This window comes from Danio aesculapii, chromosome 19 (genome assembly GCF_903798145.1).
Source record: "Danio aesculapii chromosome 19, fDanAes4.1, whole genome shotgun sequence".
Taxonomy (NCBI): Eukaryota; Metazoa; Chordata; class Actinopteri; order Cypriniformes; family Danionidae; genus Danio; species Danio aesculapii.
Window position 1 is genome coordinate 3,677,545 of NC_079453.1, and position 20,000 is coordinate 3,697,544.

The 20,000-nt window shown below is 37.2% G+C and overlaps 1 protein-coding gene across 4 annotated transcripts in view; it reads right to left on the reverse strand.

Moving 5' to 3' along the window:
- Positions 1 to 20,000, reverse strand: part of stm (starmaker) — a 33,663-nt gene that overhangs the window by 502 nt on the left and 13,161 nt on the right. For 3 of the 4 annotated variants that reach the window (XM_056479874.1, XM_056479873.1, XM_056479872.1), the window contains 11 exons: positions 12,427 to 12,501; positions 11,000 to 11,065; positions 8,034 to 8,810; positions 7,911 to 7,955; positions 4,498 to 4,539; positions 3,821 to 3,862; positions 3,675 to 3,725; positions 3,389 to 3,442; positions 3,134 to 3,187; positions 2,966 to 3,037; positions 1 to 737 (listed from right to left, as the gene is read on the reverse strand). The exon at positions 1 to 737 is cut by the window's left edge and continues 502 nt beyond it. In XM_056479874.1, the coding sequence (XP_056335849.1) occupies positions 2,997 to 3,037; positions 3,134 to 3,187; positions 3,389 to 3,442; positions 3,675 to 3,725; positions 3,821 to 3,862; positions 4,498 to 4,539; positions 7,911 to 7,955; positions 8,034 to 8,810; positions 11,000 to 11,065; positions 12,427 to 12,501 (1,247 nt within the window). In that variant the 3' untranslated portion in view covers positions 1 to 737; positions 2,966 to 2,996. Of the gene's footprint in view, positions 738 to 2,965; positions 3,038 to 3,133; positions 3,188 to 3,388; positions 3,443 to 3,674; positions 3,726 to 3,820; positions 3,863 to 4,497; positions 4,542 to 7,910; positions 7,956 to 8,033; positions 8,811 to 10,999; positions 11,066 to 12,426; positions 12,502 to 20,000 lie in introns of those variants that run through there. The other variant, XR_008839462.1, reaches the window with a different exon arrangement.

The following is a 20,000-nucleotide window of genomic DNA, read 5'->3' on the forward strand; positions in this document are numbered from 1 at the left end:
TAAAAGTCACTTTGTTAAACTGCAGACAGTCATAATCAAAAGTCAAAGCAGAAATCAACGTCCCATAATACAATTCATAATCATAAATAAACACCTGTAAATCACAAAATACAAAAACTCTCTATTAGCAGATATTTTTTACGCTGTATACAGCCTTAAATCATGTTTTGGGTGATTCAAAGATCTCATTCTGTGACTTTTCAGGCTGGTGTTTGTATCTGAGAGTGGAAAGCGGGAAGGTTTTCATTTAATTATCTGCAATGTCAAAAGACGAAGACACCAAGTGGACAAACCACCATAACATATTTGATGGATCAGAAATGCTCACCTGAATCTTTTATTCTTTCCCCAAATGCCTTCAGTTAGTTCTATGCTCTCTAGGTTTAATACATCACTCCAAATGAAATATATTAGGACCCGACACACACACACAGACAAAAACCGCTTTCAAATTTCCAGATCATCATGCATTTGCATCTAATATGGGTAAAATTAATATATCAAATGATACAAAAGTTCTAGAATTAGGACAAAGTTAAAAAAAGAAGACTGAATTGTACAGCAAACAGCCGAATAATTTAATCTGCATCCCAGAGCCGTCGAAAAAGGAACCTTCACCATATGAGAGAGAAAAAGAGAGAGAGAAAGATGTGTCAATGTGTTTTAATGGGACGTGAAACTCTGGTTATCTTGACTGTCTCAGTTGATTCTTCTTTTTAAAGTCTCTTCAGGAAAATCTGCAATGAGAGAGAAAAGATGGCGGATTAATTTCGATTAGCAAACATGTTGTCTTGTATTTCTTTGTTTAATAATAGCGCTGTTCCAAACCAAAGTGTATTGCCTGCCTAGAAAGCATTTTAAGGCATCCTATTTTGCTTAGAATGCATATAATTACACATATTATATCATTGTGGACTGTTTTTGCAGTACCACTACATGACCCCAGGGGGTGATAGAGGTTAAATCATTATCGTTCGTAATTATTATTTAAATCATAAACGATTCATTTTCCCCTTTAAATATTTATAAGTATTTCAAACAAAACGATTTTAAATATCAGTCTATATATGTATATGTATATTCACAGGTTTACTGTGAAAATATATGGAGAAATAAAGCAATACAACTGCAAATTACTGCATAGACTTTTCATTAGATTTGCATAGGCTAATAGCCTAACCGCTTTGCTAATCAAGATGCCTACTAAACATTTTACTTTGCGCTTTTCCTTTGTATCTTAGTGCTTAGTTTCATTAAATTACATTGCAAAACAATACAATACAATAAAAATGGGAACACTTTAATATAGGGACCAATTTTCACTATTAACTAGTTGCTCATTACATATTCTGCGTAGTCTTACTCTACATTCGTAATCCTACCCAAAACCTAAACCCAACTATACAAACTACTAATTAATAAGCAGCAAATTAGGCGTTTATTGAAGCAAAAGTCATAGTTAATGGTTTGTTATTAGCGAGAAACAAGAAGCTAGTTAGGAATAGAATAAGCCCCGCCTTTCAGTTAAAAACAGCCAATCACATTTTAAAAGAGGTAACAGCCAGTCATTTTTTAAAATAAGTTAACAGCCAATCACATTTTAATAGAGGCAAGGCTTTACATGTCATTGTAACAGGGGTTTGTTTGGATCTGCACACAAATCGGTATTTTAGCATAATTTTATCATTTAAATGATGGAGTTATTGTCAGTGTTCATGGGTTATTTGAAGTATGTTGACGCTGTAAACAGTTTTAGTACTGTTCTTGTACTTTGAGTGGAGTTTTTTGAGTTCGCTCTACAACATGTCAATACACTATACTGAAAATTACCCATAAAGAGTCTTGTTAAAATAGATTTAATCTTTGTCTTTATATTTGATATGATTTTTCAACACAATCTCACGGAAACTCGTAACTTTTTGATTTAGTGGCTAATTCGTATGAATTCGTACAATCTAATTCATACAATTTTGTACGATTTGCTCATCCCTCAATGAAGGTTGGGGTTAGGGGTGGGGTTAGGTGCCACGCCTCCTTTTTAAAATCGTACAATTTCGTACGACTGAATCACTAAACTGACAATTCGTAAAATACGAGCGTTTTCTCGTGAGATCAGGCTGGATATTTTACATATTTTCGTTGTTCAGCTGTAAAATTGCAATGAAGGACTTAAATTATAAAAAGACAACGACGAACAAGCCTCGCCTTTCAGTTATTTTAGTTATTTCAAATCGCTTTCCATCAAATGTAATCCAATATTTACTTTTATTTGACTGTTTATAACCATGTCGCCCAGGCATTAAAATCAGTTGTAAGCGGTTTTATACAGTTAATGTCAGAATTATTAGCCCCCCTGTTTATTCTTTACCCCAATTTCTGTTTAATGGAGAGATTTTTTTTAACACAATTCTAAACTTTTCAAAACATTTCTCAGTTTTAATAACTCATTTCTAATAACTGATTTATTTTATCTTTGTCATGATGACAGTACATAATATTTGACTAGATATTTTTCAAGACACTTCTATACAGCTTAAAGTGACATTTAAAGGCTTAACTAGGTTAATTAGGTTAACTAGGTAGGTTAGGGAAATTAGGCAAGTTACTGTATAACAGTGGTTTGTTCTGTAGACTATCGAAAAAAAATATATAGTTTAAGGAGGCTAATAATTTTGTCCTTAAAATGGCTTTTAAAAAATTAAAAACTGCTTTTATTCTAGCCGAAATAAAACAAATAAGACTTTCTCCAGAAGAAAAAATATTATAGGAAATACTGTGAAAATTTCCTTTGCTCTGTTAAACGTCATTTGGGAAATATTTAAAAAAGAAAAAAAAATCAAAGGGGGGTGAATAATTCTGACCTCAACTGTATATTCTATCTTTACAGGTAATACTTTTTTTTACATTTAAAAGATGTTTATGTAATGCTTATGTGAAGTTATTAATATTTGATCACGTGATATACCTGTTACAGTGTTTTTGCAGAGTCCTGGTCGCTAGGAAATCGGCATAGGAGTTTTGCTGCCATCATCTGATCCTTAAAAAGGAAGATATTGGCAAGTCTAAATGTAATTATCATGTTTTTATTCTCTGAGAAGTGTTTTAAACAGAATCTTCTTCACAGCGTCATTACCATGTGTTGTGTCATCATGATGATCTGGTTCATGGTGGGGTTTAGAAGCCTCATCTGTAAAAAGATAGATAAGGTAAATGTAAACATTGTTTTAAAAAATGTCCAAATAAAATATTTATATAATGTTTTATTTAGTGTAAGTATAAGGCTAGTGGCAGATTTTTGTATGTTCTTTTATGCCAACATCTGACTTGTTTTTGTTTCTTAAGGAATTTTGGGGCAATAATCTGAGGAGGCAAATTTGCAAGTGAATACCTGTGCCATGCTCATCCCCAGTTTCGTCATCATGGGCATCAATGTCATCATCATCTAAACAGAAACATGCAAATGAATTGAGGCTATGAAATCCAATCAGTGATTTTGACCATCTTACAGGTACATTTTTTAATAATAAGATCTTCCACATGATTTGGGTAATCATTCATTTATCTAAGAGAAATGTTACTTGCCAAAAGTGTAATATTTGCATTAAAAACAATAATTTAATTTAACACAATACAATTAAACACAGACAAACAAAGTGGTTTAGAGCAATACACACCGTCTGAAACATCATGGCTGTCTTCATCAGTCTTTTCAGCAGTGTGGTCCTCTAGAAGTAACAAACAGTCGAGGAATTACTTTTAATACTTTGTATGTTTGTTTGGTAAACTGACATTTTTTGCATAATTACACATAGAAATTTACCACTTGATGTTGTAGCATCCTTAGAGTCATTGTCATGCTCATCTAGAAGACAAAAACACATTATTACTGTCTAATTTTGGTCATGCTTTATATAGTTGAAGTCAGAACTATTAGCCCCCCATTGAATTTCCTTTCTTTTTTAAAAATATTTCCCAAATGATGTTTAACAGAGAAATTTTCACAGTATGTCTGATAATATTTTTTCTTCTGGAGAAAGTCTTATTTGTTTTATTTCGGCTAGAATAAAAGCAGTTTTTAATTTTTTATGAACCATTTTAAAGTCAAAATTATTAGCCCCTTTAAGCTAATTTTTTTCGACTGTACAGAACAAACCATCATTATACAATAACTAGCCTAATTACCCTAACCTGCCTAGTTAACCTAATTAACCTAGTTAAGACTTTAAATGTCACTTTAAGCTGTATAGAAGTGTCCTGAAAAATATCTAGTCAAATATTATTTACTGTCATCATGGCAAAGATAAAATAAATCAGTTATTAGAAATGAGTTATTAAAACTATTATGTTTAGAAATGTGTTGAAAAAATCTTCATTAAACAGAAATTGGTGAAAAAAATAAACAGGGGGGCTAATAATTCAGGGGGTTTAATAATTCTGACTTAAACTGAATGTTATATGCATATAAATAAAACAGTAAATGTGTTTTTTTTTTCTTACCGTCAGAGTCATTTGCCTCTACCGATGCACTGTCAGACGAATCTGTAGGTTTAGACATTCATAATATATTAGCCTGGATAACTGTAACAGTGATAAACAAAAGATATTATATCACAAAAGCCCATTTTCCCCATTTAATTTCCTTCTATTTTACAATATGACCAGAAACCTTACACGTAATATCTTACAGTCTTTGTGTCTTTTCACACATAATTCTGACTTTATACTGCCTTAAATATGTGATTTTAGGTTTTGTTTATGATTGTATATCTGAAATGATGCCTTTTATATATCTTTAAATATATTTCAGATATCAGTATTTGATTTTATCGCTCATATGCGACTTTGTTTCTATAGTTATGACTTCGTATGTCAGTTTGTGACCTATATTGTCATTTGTTTCTCACAGTATGACTTTATATTTAGCAATATGAGTTAATATTTCACAATAGCTATGTTACACCTTGATTTATTTCTCTAGTGTAGTCAACATTTAAATCCTTGCATCAAAGTTGTCCTAAAACTATTGAAAAACACATATTCTTGTCTAAGGACAATTTTGAAAAACATTTTTTATCCACTTCACTTGTTGACTGCGGTATATCTCATAATTATCAAATCAAAAATCAAATCTAATTAATTTCTAAAGCACAATAAAAACAAAATGTACAAAATGCTTGCTAAAAATAATAAAAATAGTGCATTTTAATAATGTTCAAGAGGGTAGAAAACCACTGATTAATAACCATTTTGTATACTTTATGGACAATTATGACTTTGTATCTTCATTTATGATTTAGCTGTAAACCTTTATGTCTTAAGTTGAGTCATTATATCTCATAAAGTCACTCCAAAACTTGTTTTATGACTTGAAACCCTTTATTACTATAAACCACACAATTACTGTTCCCTATTTTAACCTTGTATTTAAACATGAGTATTTTACTCTGAGCTAAAAATGAGCCTTCCAAATATATCCAAAAATACCTTCAAAAATACATAACTTAAGTTGTATCATTATATCTCATAAAATCACTATAAACTTATTTTATGACTTTAAACCTCTCACTTATAACTTTAAGCCACACAATTCCATTTTATTTTAAAGGCTGTTATTTTACTCTAAGCTGAAAATGGCCTTACAAAAAGACATTTAAAAATACTTAAGTTATGATTTTATGTCTTATGTTGTGTCATTATATCTCATAAAGTCACCATAAAACTTATTTTATGACTTTAAACCTCTCACTTATAACTTTAAGCCACACAATTCCTATTTTAAATTGTATTTAAAGGCTGTTATTTTACTCTTGAGCTGAAAATGGCCTTCCAAAAAGACATTAAAAAGTACTTAAGTTATGATTTAAGTCTTAAGTTGTGTCATTATATCTCATAAAGTCACTATAAAACTTATTATTTGACTTTAAACCTCTCATTTATAACTTTAAGCCACACAATTCCTATTTTAATTTGTATATTAGACTGTTATTTTACTCTGAGATAAAAAGTGCTTTACAAAAAGACCTTAAAAATACATAAGTTATGATTTTATGTCTTGAGTTGTGTCATTATATCTCATAAAGTCACTATAAAACTTATTTAAAACTTTAAACCTCTCACTTATAACTATAAACCACACGATTGCTGTTTTAAACTTGTATTTAAAGAACATTAATTTACTCTGAGCTGAAAATGGCCTTTCAAATTTATCCAAAAATACCTTAAACATACTTAAGTTATGATTTTATGTCTTAAGTTGTGTCATTATATCTCAAAGTCACTATAAAACTTATTTTATGACTTTAAACCTCTCACTTATAACTTTAAGCCACACAATTCCTATTTTAAATTATATTTAAAGACTATTATTTTACTCTGAGCTGAAAATGGCCTTGCAAAAAGACATTAAAAAGTACTTAAGTTATGATTTAAATCTTAAGTTGTGTCATTATACTGTATCTCATAAAGTCACTACAAAACTTGTTTTATGACTTGAAACCCTTTATAACTATAAACCACACAATTACTATTCCCTATTTTAACCTTGTATTTAAACATGAGTATTTTACTCTGAGCTGAAAACGAGCCATCCAAAAATACCTTCAAAAATACATAACTTAAGTTGTGTCACTATACCTCATAAAGTCACTATAAAACTTATTATTTGACTTTAAACCTCTCACTTATAACTTTAAGCCACACAATTCCTATTTTAGCTTGTATTTAAAGACTATTATTTTACTCTGAGATAAAAAGTGCCTTACAAAAAGACCTTAAAAATACATAAGTTATGATTTTATGTCTTAAGTTGTGTCATTATATCTCATAAAGTCACTATAAAACTTATTTTATGACTTTAAACCTCTCACTTATAACTTTAAACCACAAAATTCCTATTTTAAACTTGTATTTAAAGAACATTAATTTACTCTGAGCTGAAAATGGCGTTTCGAATTTATCCAAAAATACCTTAAACATACATAAGTTATGATTTTATGTCTTTAGTTGTGTCATTATATCCAATAAAGTCACTATAAAACTTATTATTTGACTTTAAACCTCTCACTTATATACCACACAATTCCGATTTTAAATTGTATTTAAAGACTATTATTTTACACTGAGCTGAAAATGGCCTTGCAAAAAGACATTAAAAAGTACTTAAGTAATGATTTAAGTCTTAAGTTGTGTCATTATATCTCATAAAGCCACTATAAAACTTAATATTTGACTTTAAAGCTCTCACTTATAACTTTAAGCCACACAATTCCTATTTTAAATTGTATTTAAAGACTATTATTTTACACTGAGCTGAAAATGGCCTTGCAAAAAGACATTAAAAAGTACTTAAGTAATGATTTAAGTCTTAAGTTGTGTCATTATATCTCATAAAGCCACTATAAAACTTAATATTTGACTTTAAAGCTCTCACTTATAACTTTAAGCCACACAATTCCTATTTTAAATTGTATTTAAAGACTATTATATTACTCTGAGTTAAAAAGTGCCTTACAAAGACCTTAAAAATACGTAAGTTATGATTTTATGTCTTGAGTTGTGTCATTATATCTCATAAAGTCACCATAAAACTTATTTAAAACTTTAAACCTCTCACTTATAACTATAAACCACACGATTGCTGTTTTAAACTTGTATTCAAAGAACATTAATTTACTCTGAGCTGAAAATGGCCTTTCAAATTTATCCAAAAATACCTTAAAAATACATAAGTTATGATTTTATGTCTTTAGTTGTGTCATTATATCCAATAAAGTCACTATAAAACTTATTATTTGACTTTAAACCTCTCACTTATATACCACACAATTCCTGTTTCCTATTTTAAACTTGTATTTAAACATGATTATTTTACTGTGAGTTGAAAATGGCCTTCCAAACATATTCCGAAATACCTTTTTTCTCCTTTTCCACACTGGAGTCCTTGTCGTCATTAGTGTCTGTGTGCATAGAAAGCATCAATCAGTATTGACATTACGGTTTTACAAATATTGAACATAACGGTTGTATCGTTCAACCTTCTTCTGCAGTTTCTGAACTCTCCGAGTCGCTCTTGCTGTCACTGTCAGAACTATCTTCATCTCTGGACTCTGAGCTGCTCTTATCTTTCTTCTCCTCTTTGTCTCTGCTGTCCGAGTCTGAATCGGAATCGGAATCTGAATCGGAATCTGAGTTCGAATCCGAATCTGAGTCAGAGTCAGAGTCAGAATCAGAGTGTGAATCAGAGTGTGAATCTGAGTCAGAGTCAGAGTCAGAATCAGAGTGTGAATCTGAGTCAGAATCAGAGTCAGAGTCTGAATGTGAATCCCGACTTGAGTTGTCAGAATCAGATTTGTCGTCTTTCTTTTCCTCCTGTTCACTCTCATCAGACTTGCTAGCTTCTTTGGATTCGGAATCATCTTTGTCGTGTTCGTCTGATTTGGATTTGTCCTCGTCATCTTTTCCCTCATCGCTGTCTTTATGCTCTTCCTCCTTTTTGGTGTGCTTTTCTTTGTGTTTGTGCTCTTCAGAGTCTTTCTGCTCGCTGTGCTCTTTGTCTTCATCCTCGTTGCTGTCTTTAGAGTCTGCTGAATCCGAGGAATCCGCAGATTCCTGGTCTTTATGGTCATCTTTCTCCTCCTCTGCGCTGTCGGAGTCTTTCGAGTCTGAATCGTGGTCTTTGGATTCGTCGGATTCTTTCAGCTCGTCAGCGTCTGAGTTACTGCCGTCGTCACTTTTGTCGGACTTTTCTTGACTCTTGTCTTCCGAGTCTTTACTGGAGTCTTTCTCGCCGCTCTTTTCATCTTTGTCGGAGGCTAAAAAACCAAATATCATTATTATATACAGTTGAAGTCAGAATTATTAGCCCTCGTGAATATTTTTCCCCCAATTTCTGTTTAACGGAACTAAGTTTTTTTTAAACTTAAACTTTTTCTAAACTAAATAGTGTTAAGAACTCATTTCTAATAACTGATTTCAGCACATGATATTTGACTAGATATTTTTCAGGATACTAGTATTCAGCTAAAGTGACATTTAAAGGCTGAACTAGGTTAATTAGGGTAAAGTTAGGGTAATTAGTCAAGTCATTGGATAACAGGTTTGTTCTGTAGACTATCGAAAAAAAAATTTAGCTTAAGAGGGCTCATAATATTGACCTAAAAATGGTTTAAGAAAAATTAAAAACTGCTTTAATTCTTGCCGAAATAAAACAAATCAGACTTTCTCCAGAAGAAAAAATATTATCAGACTTACTGTGAAAATGTCCTTGCTCTGTTAAACATCATTAGGGAAATATTTGAATAAGAAAAGGAAAACTTAATCTGAGGGCTAATAATTTGTAAATATGGGTCACACTTTACTTCCGTTTGGTAATGTATTTACTGACATGAACTAATTATGAACAATAGTGTTGGCGCAATAGCCTAGTGGTTAGTGCGCAGACATATGATGCAGTAGCACGTCAGGGAGTCCCGAGATCAAATCCCGACTCGAGGACATTTCCCCCTGTCTCATTACAAATTCGCTTCCTATCTCAATACTGTCCTATCTAATAAAGGCAAAAAGGCTAAAAATAAATAAACAAATAATAATGATTATGAACACAGTAAGGCGACGTAGTGGCGCAGTAGGTAATTTATATGGAGGTTTCCCAGAGATGGGTTGTAGCTGGAAGGGCATCCGCTGTGTAAAACATGTGCTGGATAAGTTGGTGATTCATTCCGCTGTGGCGACCCCGGATTAATAAAGGGACTAAGCCGAAAAGAAAATGAATGAATGAGTTGTACAGTGTTTATTAATCAAAGTTCAAAATTGACTATTGTATTATTAAAATTCATATACTTGTTAACATTAGTTGTAATTATGCACCGTGAGTTAACATGAACTAACAATGAACAATTGTATTTCAATTAACCAACGTTGACTAAGTGTGGCATGGTGGCTCAGTGGTTAGCACTGTCGCCTCACAGCAAGAAGATCGATGGTTCGAGGCATTTCTGTGTGGAGTTTGCATGTTCTTCCCGTGTTGGTGTGGGTTTCCTCCGGGTGCTCCGGTTTCCCCCACAGTGCAAACACATGCGCTATAGGTGAATTGAATCAACTAAATTGGCCGTAGTGTATGGGTGTTTCCCAGTACTGGGTTGCAGCTGGAAGGGCATCTGCTGTGTAATCATATGCTGGATAAGTTGGCGGTTCAACGTTGACTAAAATACTGTATTGAATGTATTGTTCAGTGTTCGTTCAGCTAGTAAATGCATTATTCATTCATTCATTTTCTTTTCAGCGTAGTCCATTTATTAATCCGGGGTCGCCACAGCGGAATGAACCGCCAACTTATCCAGCATATGTTTTACACAGCGGATGCCCTTCCAGCCGCAACCCAACTCTGAGAAACATCCATACACACTCATTCACACTCATACACTACGGACAATTTAGCCTACCCAATTCACCTATAGCACATGTCTTTGGACTGTGGGGGAAACCGGAGCACCCGGAGGAAACCCACACGAACGCAGGGAGAACATGCAAACTGCACACAGAAACGCTAACTGACCCAGCCGAGGCTCGAACCAGTGACCTTCTTGCTGTAAGGTGATAGCACAACCGACTGCGCCACTGCGTCGCCCTGTAAATGCATTAACTAACATTAAATAATACAACCTTACTGTAAAATGTTCCCGAAATATGAGTTTTGGGGAAAAGGTATTTATCAAAGGTATAATTATACATTTAAATCTAATGCAGTTCAGGCTAGAGGTTGAGCTGTTACTTAATGATACCTTGTAAATATGTGCATACACAGTGAGTGGCATACACGCCATCGGGCGGTGGCGATTGAGCAAGAGGGGCACCTCAGCCAATGAGGGCAAAGAGGCAGTGGCTATATCCACCGGGCCACCCCCCTGTGCACGGCCCTGCTTAGCTTGTGATCATTTTAAAACATGTCAAAAAAGTTCGTAAAATAAAAACTGAGAAATTGTTTTGCGGTGTTTAGTCTCACCATCAGAGTCGTGCCCCTCATCTGTGTGAGAAGAGTCCTTGTCAGATGAATCGTCTTTATCCGCTTCTTCAGAGCAAATAAACAAGTGTTAACAGTCAGAAAACTTCAGGCTTCAGTTCAGTTCACTAAATGAGAATTACTTTGAAAGATCTTCCTCAACATAACATTTAAAAAACTTCTAAAGTAAAACCTAAAGTAAACCTAAAGTAAAAAAAAAAGATTGAACTGAAATGAATTATAGAAACTTAAATTTAAAACACTTCATTTGAGCTTTAACTGTTTTCATTTAGTTATATTAGACTAAAAATGACTAAAACACACAACTTTGTCAATCAGTGATTGACCTAACATTAAAATGGATGTAAAATGAAAGAATGAATAAATGATTAAACAAATAAATAGTGTAATTCATAATAATTTAGTTGAATTTAAATGAATTGTAAATAAAAATAAAATAAAATTACACAAAAGTGATTTATTCACAACTAATTGAAAGAAATAGTTTGAGTTGAAATTCTAAAATCATTCAACTGAAATATAAATAAAAGCTTAATAGACATATTTTTTAAAGTATAAACACAAAAGCATCAAATTATTACAATTAAAACAGAAAATATCATTCAGAATATTATTTTTTTATAGTAAATTGAATAATTTCAAATACCTGTAGTTTCACTTTTGTTTGTGATCATTTTACATGTGGAATATTAAGCCTAAATTAATGCTTTAATGTTTAAAAATTAACTTATTGATTAATAATCAGGTAATCACTCTTTTTTTAATAACATAACTGTGGAAATTACATTAACACAAAAAACTGATCAAATAAAATTATATATAAATTAATTAAATTTTATATTATTCATAAATAAATAATTATAGATATATTTAATAAATAGTATAATAAATAAAGGTAAAGGATCAAAAATAAAATCAATTAAATTAAATTAAATGATAAAAATAGCATTAATAAAAAGATCTTTCAAATTAGTTTTTTAATAGTTACATAAATAATGCGAAAACAACACTAGTTGGACTATGATCAAAGTAAAGTCATGCAAATCTTTTCAAATACCTGTAGTTAGCATATTTCACTTTTGTTTGTGACACGTTTTACATGTGTAATATAAGATAAATGTAACGCTTTGATGTTTAAAAATGTTCTAAATCAACTTTGTTGACCCAAAAATTATTAATAATCCAATAATCACTCTTTTTTATAGAAGATAACTGCTGAAATTAAATTGAAACGAACACTGATCAAATAAAAGATTCATAAATAATTAAAAATATAGATTAAGCATAAATAAATGCAATAATAAATAATGTTAAAATATGCAAATTAAATAAATAAAGTTGAATAATAAAATAATTAAAAAAGGATTAATTCAACAGGGTTGGAATAGAAATGCTGTGATTGTCAATACCTTTGGAGGATTTGTTTGCATCCTCATCAGGGGAATGATCAGAATCAGTCTTTTCCGCACTAGCCGAGTCTCCATCTGAAAGTACAGCGTGTGCAAAGATTGTTTCATTGTCAATGTTTTGCTTAACAGTGAGAAAAGCGCGTTTGTTTCAGGTGGAACATGTTCTGGCACATCTATTGTTGCTGTGCAGGAACGTTCATGTCGAACAAACAGTGCTCAACCTGACACGTGTCACGGATTGGTCAGGCTCTCACGATCCCCACTCACGAAGATCACCATCACCTGACTTCTAATGAGCACACAGCTGCATCACATTCACGAGCACCAGATAAAAGCACAGCACTCCAGTCGCTCATTGTCCGGGCTCGTCTCGACGAAAGCGGACAACTGAGCGACCACTCAGCGTAGTCATCCTCAGCTAAAACAAACGCTTTACTTACCTGTTCTCTTTGTATTCCTCCTAGTCTTCCTGGTCCACCCGAATCGTCCTGTCTTCCAGTCCTTCCAAGTCTGTGTCATCCTCTGTCAGCTGTATCTGGTGTGTGCTGTCCATCCTCGTGTATTCCTGTTACCCAGCCACGGAGGAAAAGACCCCAACATCATTCCTGATCCTCCTGGCTATCCTTCATGTGCTCCTTGTTGTCATTTAATAAACACCCTAACGTTTCCTTACCTCTGTCTCCTGTCCGCTTCATAACAGAAGCCCGGACCAATAACGACGACAACATGAGCACCCCCGATCACTTTCAAGAGCTGGTGGACCAGTTGAAGCGGATTCTACAGCCACCAGCTCCACTTTCCAACGCACCACCAGCACCGAGCACTTCCGCCTCCACAGTTTCTTCTTCGGCCCTTCCTTCCAGTCCCATGGCCCGACCAGCGCCCTACTCAGGCGGAGCGGGGGAGTGCAATGGTTTTCTGTTACAATGTTCCCTCATATTCGAAATGCAACCTTCTCTATATCCCACAGATAAGTCAAAGATCGCCTACATCGTATCACTACTCTCTGGGCCTGCACTTAAATGGGCTGAGACGATCTGGAACCAAGCCGGGCCGGTCATGAATTCCATCACTACCTTCACGGAGTATTTCAAAGAGGTGTTTGGACGTTCTGATGGGGAAGTAGCCGCTGGAGAGCAGCTGTATCATCTAAAGCAAGGTACTCTATCTACACAGGAATATGCTCTCCGGTTTCGCACTCTAGCAGCTGCAAGTGGATGGAATGAGAGATCGTTGTTGACCACGTACCGGCTCGGCTTGGAACCCACTCTCCGAATCCAGCTGGCCACATTAGATGATACTATGGGTCTGGAGAGATTCATCCAACATTCTCTCCGATGTTCCGATCGTCTCCGTTCCTATCAACAGGACACCATCACCCCCTCGTCTGCACTCCTCCAATCGCCTGAGTCAACAGCCTCTCCAGAACCAGAACCCATGATAATAGAGTCTGGAAGACTGACATCAGCGGAACGACAGAGGAGGCTGACCCGGGGTCTGTGTCTATACTGCGGTGTCAGTGGACACACCCGTATGGAGTGTCCCCTTCGTCCCATTCGGACTTCAGTGAGTGTATTCAGTACGAATATTGAACAATGTAAACCACTTACTACCACCGTACAAATAACTACTGCCTCTATTTCTCTCCTTGTCACAGCCCTCATCGACTCCGGGTCAGCAGGGAACTTCATCTCCCAATCCCTCTGTCGTCAACTCCACCTACGTACTGAGGCGTCCTCGCATATATACCAGATACAACCGATAACCCAGTGCACTCGATCTTCGACCCGTATCCATCGACAATGCGAAGACATCCTTCTTCAAGTGGGGTTGTTACATCAAGAGAGGATTCAATTTCTGGTTCTGGAGGGTGCAAATATGGACATCATTCTAGGGCGCCCGTGGCTGGTGAAGCACGATCCCATCATCTCTTGGGGCACAGGAGAGATAAAGAAATGGGGATCTGGATGTACACCTACCTGTTTTCCAAATCTCCCTCTTCAAGGTCGGAACCCCATTTCTTTGTTTACAACATCGGTCGAGAGTCCTCCTGAGAAGCAGTCTATCCACATTCCTAAGGAGTACAGCTCCTTTCATGATGTCTTCTGCCCCAAGAGAGCTTCCCAGCTACCGCCGCATCGGCCATGGGACTGCGCGATCGACCTAGTTCCAGATGCCCAGTTGCCAAGAGGTAGGATCTACCCGCTCTCGCTTCCAGAGAATCAGGCAATGGAAGATTACATAAGGGAGGCTCTGAGTCAGGGGTACATACGTCACTCAAAATCACCAGCCGCCTCAAGCTTCTTCTTTGTGGCCAAGAAGGACGGAGGGCTGCGTCCATGCATCGACTACAGGGTCCTAAATAACGGTACAGTAAAATACCGATATCCCCTTCCTCTGGTACCAGCCGCTTTGGAACAGCTCCGAGAAGCTAAAGTCTTCACTAAATTGGACCTCCGCAGCGCGTATAATCTGATAAGAATACGTGAGGGGGACCAATGGAAGACAGCATTCGTGACCCCTACTGGCCACTATGAATATGAGGTCATGCCTTACGGTCTGGTCAACGCCCCCTCCGTATTCCAAAACTTCATTCATGAAATCCTCCGGGAGTTTCTTCACCACTTTGTAATAGTGTACATAGATGACATCCTCATTTACTCCCGGAGTGAGGCCGAACATCGCCAACACGTTGCGGAGGTCCTACACACATTGAGAGAACATCACCTCTACCTCAAAGCGGAGAAATGCTCATTCCACCAGAAGTCGATTCATTTCTTGGGATACATCATTGACCAAACCGGTATACGTATGGATGGGAAGAAAATTGAGGCTGTTCTATCCTGGTCAGAACCCACTTCCATTAAGGAGCTCCAGAGGTTTCTTGGGTTTGCTAACTTTTATAGACGGTTTATCAAGGACTACAGCAGGATTACATCACCTCTCACTAATCTCCTCAAGGGTAAACCCAAAGGACTGGAGTGGACCAAAGAAGCAGCCGCAGCCTTCCGCCTTCTTAAGAAGGAGTTCACAAGGGCCCCACTCCTGACTCATCCTGACCCAAATCTTCCTTTCGTGGTGGAAGTGGACGCATCCACCACCGGCGTCGGGGCAGTATTATCCCAACATCATGATACACCGCCCCGACTGCATCCCTGTGCCTATTTCTCTCGGAAGTTGAGCCCGGCGGAGCAGAATTACAGCATAGGAGACAGGGAGCTTCTAGCAATCAAGCTAGCCTTGGAGGAGTGGCGTCACTGGTTGGAGGGAGCCAAACATCCGTTCCAGGTGATCACAGATCACAAAAACCTCCAATATATCAAAGAGGCCAAGAGACTATGTCCACGTCAAGCCAGATGGTCACTTTTCTTCTCACGTTTTGATTTCTCCATTTCCTATCGTCCAGGACCCAAGAATCTAAGAGCAGACGCTCTCTCTCGTTTACACGAGCCTCACGATCATGAAGAACTCCCAACGAAGATTCTTCCCGAACACATCTCCATTTGTCCGATCACCTGGAACGCTCCTCCAGTCGTTGCCACTCCGGAAGCCCCTGCTCCGCCGGGATGCCCTCCTCATCGGCAGTTCATACCACCTGAACACCGGGTAGATCTGATCCACTCCTTACATACCTCGCTAGGCACTGGACATCCAGGGATCAACAATACTCTCTCGCTAGTATCCCAACGATTCTGGTGGCCAAACATGGCAAGGGATGTGAGGCAATATGTTCAGGGCTGTAAGGACTGTGCCCAATCCAAGAGCCCACGTCATCTACCCGCTGGAAAGCTCCATCCCTTGCCGATTCCGAACCGTCCCTGGTCACACCTAGGAGTGGACTTTATCACTGACCTCCCCTCGTCAGAAGGTAATACCTGTATTCTAGTCATCGTAGATAGATTCTCAAAGTTTGTCAAACTAATCCCTCTGAAAGGTCTTCCCACAGCCTTTGAAACAGCCGACAATATCTTTAATCAAGTCTTCAGGTCATTTGGTATTCCAGAAGATATTGTGTCGGACAGAGGTCCACAGTTCATCTCACGTCTATGGAAAGCCTTCTTCAAGCTCCTAGGTGTGGCCGTCAGCCTCTCTTCTGGATATCATCCCCAAACCAACGGGCAGACAGAGAGGAAGATTCAGGAGGTGGGACGGTTCCTGAGGACCTTCTGCAGTGGTCACCAGAGCTCCTGGAGCCAGTATTTGGGCTGGGCAGAATATGCCCAAAATTCACTGCGGCAACCCTCCACCGGACTCACGCCATTCCAGTGCGTCCTGGGCTTCCAACCACCGCTCTTTCCCTGGGATGGCGAACCATCTGATGTCCCCGCAGTGGATCACTGGTTCCGGGAGAGCGAGAGAGTCTGGGACGAGGCTCATCAACATCTGCAGAGGGCAGTCCGTCGAAGCAAGGTAACCGCCGATAGAAGAAGGTCTGAAGAACCCAGATACACACCCGGACAAAAGGTGTGGCTATCCACCCGGGACATACGCATGCGACTGCCCTCTCGCAAGTTAAGTCCCCGATTTGTTGGTCCCTTCACCATCGTGGAACAGGTTAACCCCGTCACCTACAAACTACAATTACCCTCTCACTACCGTATTCACCCTACATTCCACGTATCACTCCTGAAACCCTATCACGATCCTGTTCTTCCCTCCACAGAGCCTGACCACGAAGAGGAACCCCCTCCTCCACTGCTCCTAGAAGAAGGAGCCGTCTACGCAGTGAAGGAGATCTTGCGTTCCCGACGTCGTGGTGGCCAGTTGGAGTACCTGGTGGACTGGGAAGGGTACGGCCCCGAAGAAAGGACATGGGTTCCCAGAGCTGATATTCTCGATCCTAGTCTCATGGTGGAGTTTCATGAGAGCCACCCTGAGTTCCCAGCGCCTAGAGGCAGAGGGAGACCACCACGGCGTCGGAGGTGTCGGCCCTCAGGAGCGGGCCCTGGGGAGGGGGGTACTGTCACGGATTGGTCAGGCTCTCACGATCCCCACTCACGAAGATCACCATCACCTGACTTCTAATGAGCACACAGCTGCATCACATTCACGAGCACCAGATAAAAGCACAGCACTCCAGTCGCTCATTGTCCGGGCTCGTCTCGACGAAAGCGGACAACTGAGCGACCACTCAGCGTAGTCATCCTCAGCTAAAACAAACGCTTTACTTACCTGTTCTCTTTGTATTCCTCCTAGTCTTCCTGGTCCACCCGAATCGTCCTGTCTTCCAGTCCTTCCAAGTCTGTGTCATCCTCTGTCAGCTGTATCTGGTGTGTGCTGTCCATCCTCGTGTATTCCTGTTACCCAGCCACGGAGGAAAAGACCCCAACATCATTCCTGATCCTCCTGGCTATCCTTCATGTGCTCCTTGTTGTCATTTAATAAACACCCTAACGTTTCCTTACCTCTGTCTCCTGTCCGCTTCATAACAACACGGGCTTGATAAGACACACATTCAGGGCCCAAATGCTCCAGCCAATTATTAATCTGCTAATCTGCCTGATTGATGATGTTGTTCAGAAGTTTTTGCAGGAACATTTTTAACTTGATGCAAAAGAAACCCTTAGTGTCTGTGAAGTACATGTTTAATAGTGAGACATTCAGTCATAATTATTGTTTTTAGATGCTTGTTTTCCGAAATTTATATTATGTTCACCCCAAAATTAAAGTTCTGCTATTATTTACTCAATTCTAGACTCATAAAAATAATCTTGCCGTCTTTAAATGTTTTAGATGGATGAACTTTAACTGAACATTTGTTGTCATCACAACTTATGCCAATCAAACTGCCTGAAATTATTAAGTTCAACTTTGTGTAACTTAAAACATTTAGTTGGAGCCTTATCAACATATTAAAATAAGTTAAAGTAACATAAAAACATTTGTCAAATACTTTTTACACTACATGATTTGATTTTGCATTGAACACAAATAAAAGCAAGTAAATAAATAAAATGTATTAAAGAAATAAATAAGCTTGCAATTTAATTTCAGTTCAGTTTTACTATTTTTGACTGCTGTGATTTTCATTCTTTTTATTTATTCTTTATATATTTATTTCCTTTGACTCAGTTGCCTGACAGCTAACTGAAATAACATTATGTAAGTAATAAAACTGTGAAAATGAAATGAAGCTGTGTATAAATACTTTAACAATATAAATAGAAGTCAAAACATCTTTATACAACTTTCCTTTTGTGTTGTATGGACACACAAATTATATCAACAGGCGAATAAGTGTTTTTAAGTACTATTTGTATTTATTTTATTGTTTAATATGTTATTATACATGTGTATTTATCATAAATGTATTATTTCTAACATTATAGTACGTAATCAGTTTTCTCGATTGAATTTTCAGTGTATTTTAATGGTATACTTTATTTAAATTTCATCTAACTTTTATACCTGTTACTAAAAACATCGGTTTGTTTATATATATATATGTATATGTATGTATATATATATATGTATATGTATGTATATATATGTACATACATATATATATAGGGTTAGGGTTACATAGATATATGTATGTACATACACACACACACACACACACACACATATATATATATATATAATTTATGGGTGAGCTATTAATATTTGCAATATAGCATTGAGTTTAATACTGTGTTACAACCCTATGTTGGTCTTGTCTCATCTGTCTTTTCTGTTTTGCTTAGAACACTTCTAATTGGCCACTTCCAGCTTGCTTGTTCCTGATTGGCCTACAGTGTTTTAAAAAGCCATGACACTACTTCCTTGGCAGCCATCTTGTTTTCGGTCACTTGCTTTGTGTTTGTTGATACTTTTGTATGTGGTATAGGCCAGAGTTGTATGTGTTAAGTCTTAATATTGAGATTTGAGATTGAGTACTTTTTGTTTTGTGTGACTACTGAGATTCTATTGAGATTTGTGAGTACTTTTTGTGTTAGTGTTGGTTTTGTTTATGATACTTTGTTCCACTGGCTTGTTTGACCTTTGTTGCCTGCTGACATTGATTTTGACAAACTAGCATAATTACTACTTTGGCTCTCGGCGGAGGCGGTCGCACTTTTTCCCTCTCCGTCCCATATCTCTCCTCGCTAGCTCCTCTTGTCTTTGTCTCATTCTATCTCTGAGGCTCTCCGTGTCCTGCTATCCAAACGAATCTCCCGGATAGCAAGATAAGGAGACGCTCTGAAATTCTTGCTCCCCGTCACATGACTCCCTACCCCATAACCAACGCCTTCGTGTGCTTTCACCCACTGGAGGGGGTAGGCGGGTCTGTGACCAGCGCCTCCATGGCTGCAGGACCAGATGGCTGCCCGCCCTTACCGGACTATATCCACACCCCCTGTTTCCATCCCCTTTGGCAATGTTATGTCTTGTCGGTGTGTTTTTTTTGTGCTAGATTTGCCTCTCTCTCCTGAAATATCGTATCTTATTTCCTGTTCCACCTCCTGTGACTTGTATTTTGTTGCCTTGTACTTGTACATGTGTGATGACAATAAAGTTGAATCTAATTTAATCTAAATATCCTAAATAATAAATGTTAACACAAAAGTGCAAGATAACAAGTAATGTCTGCT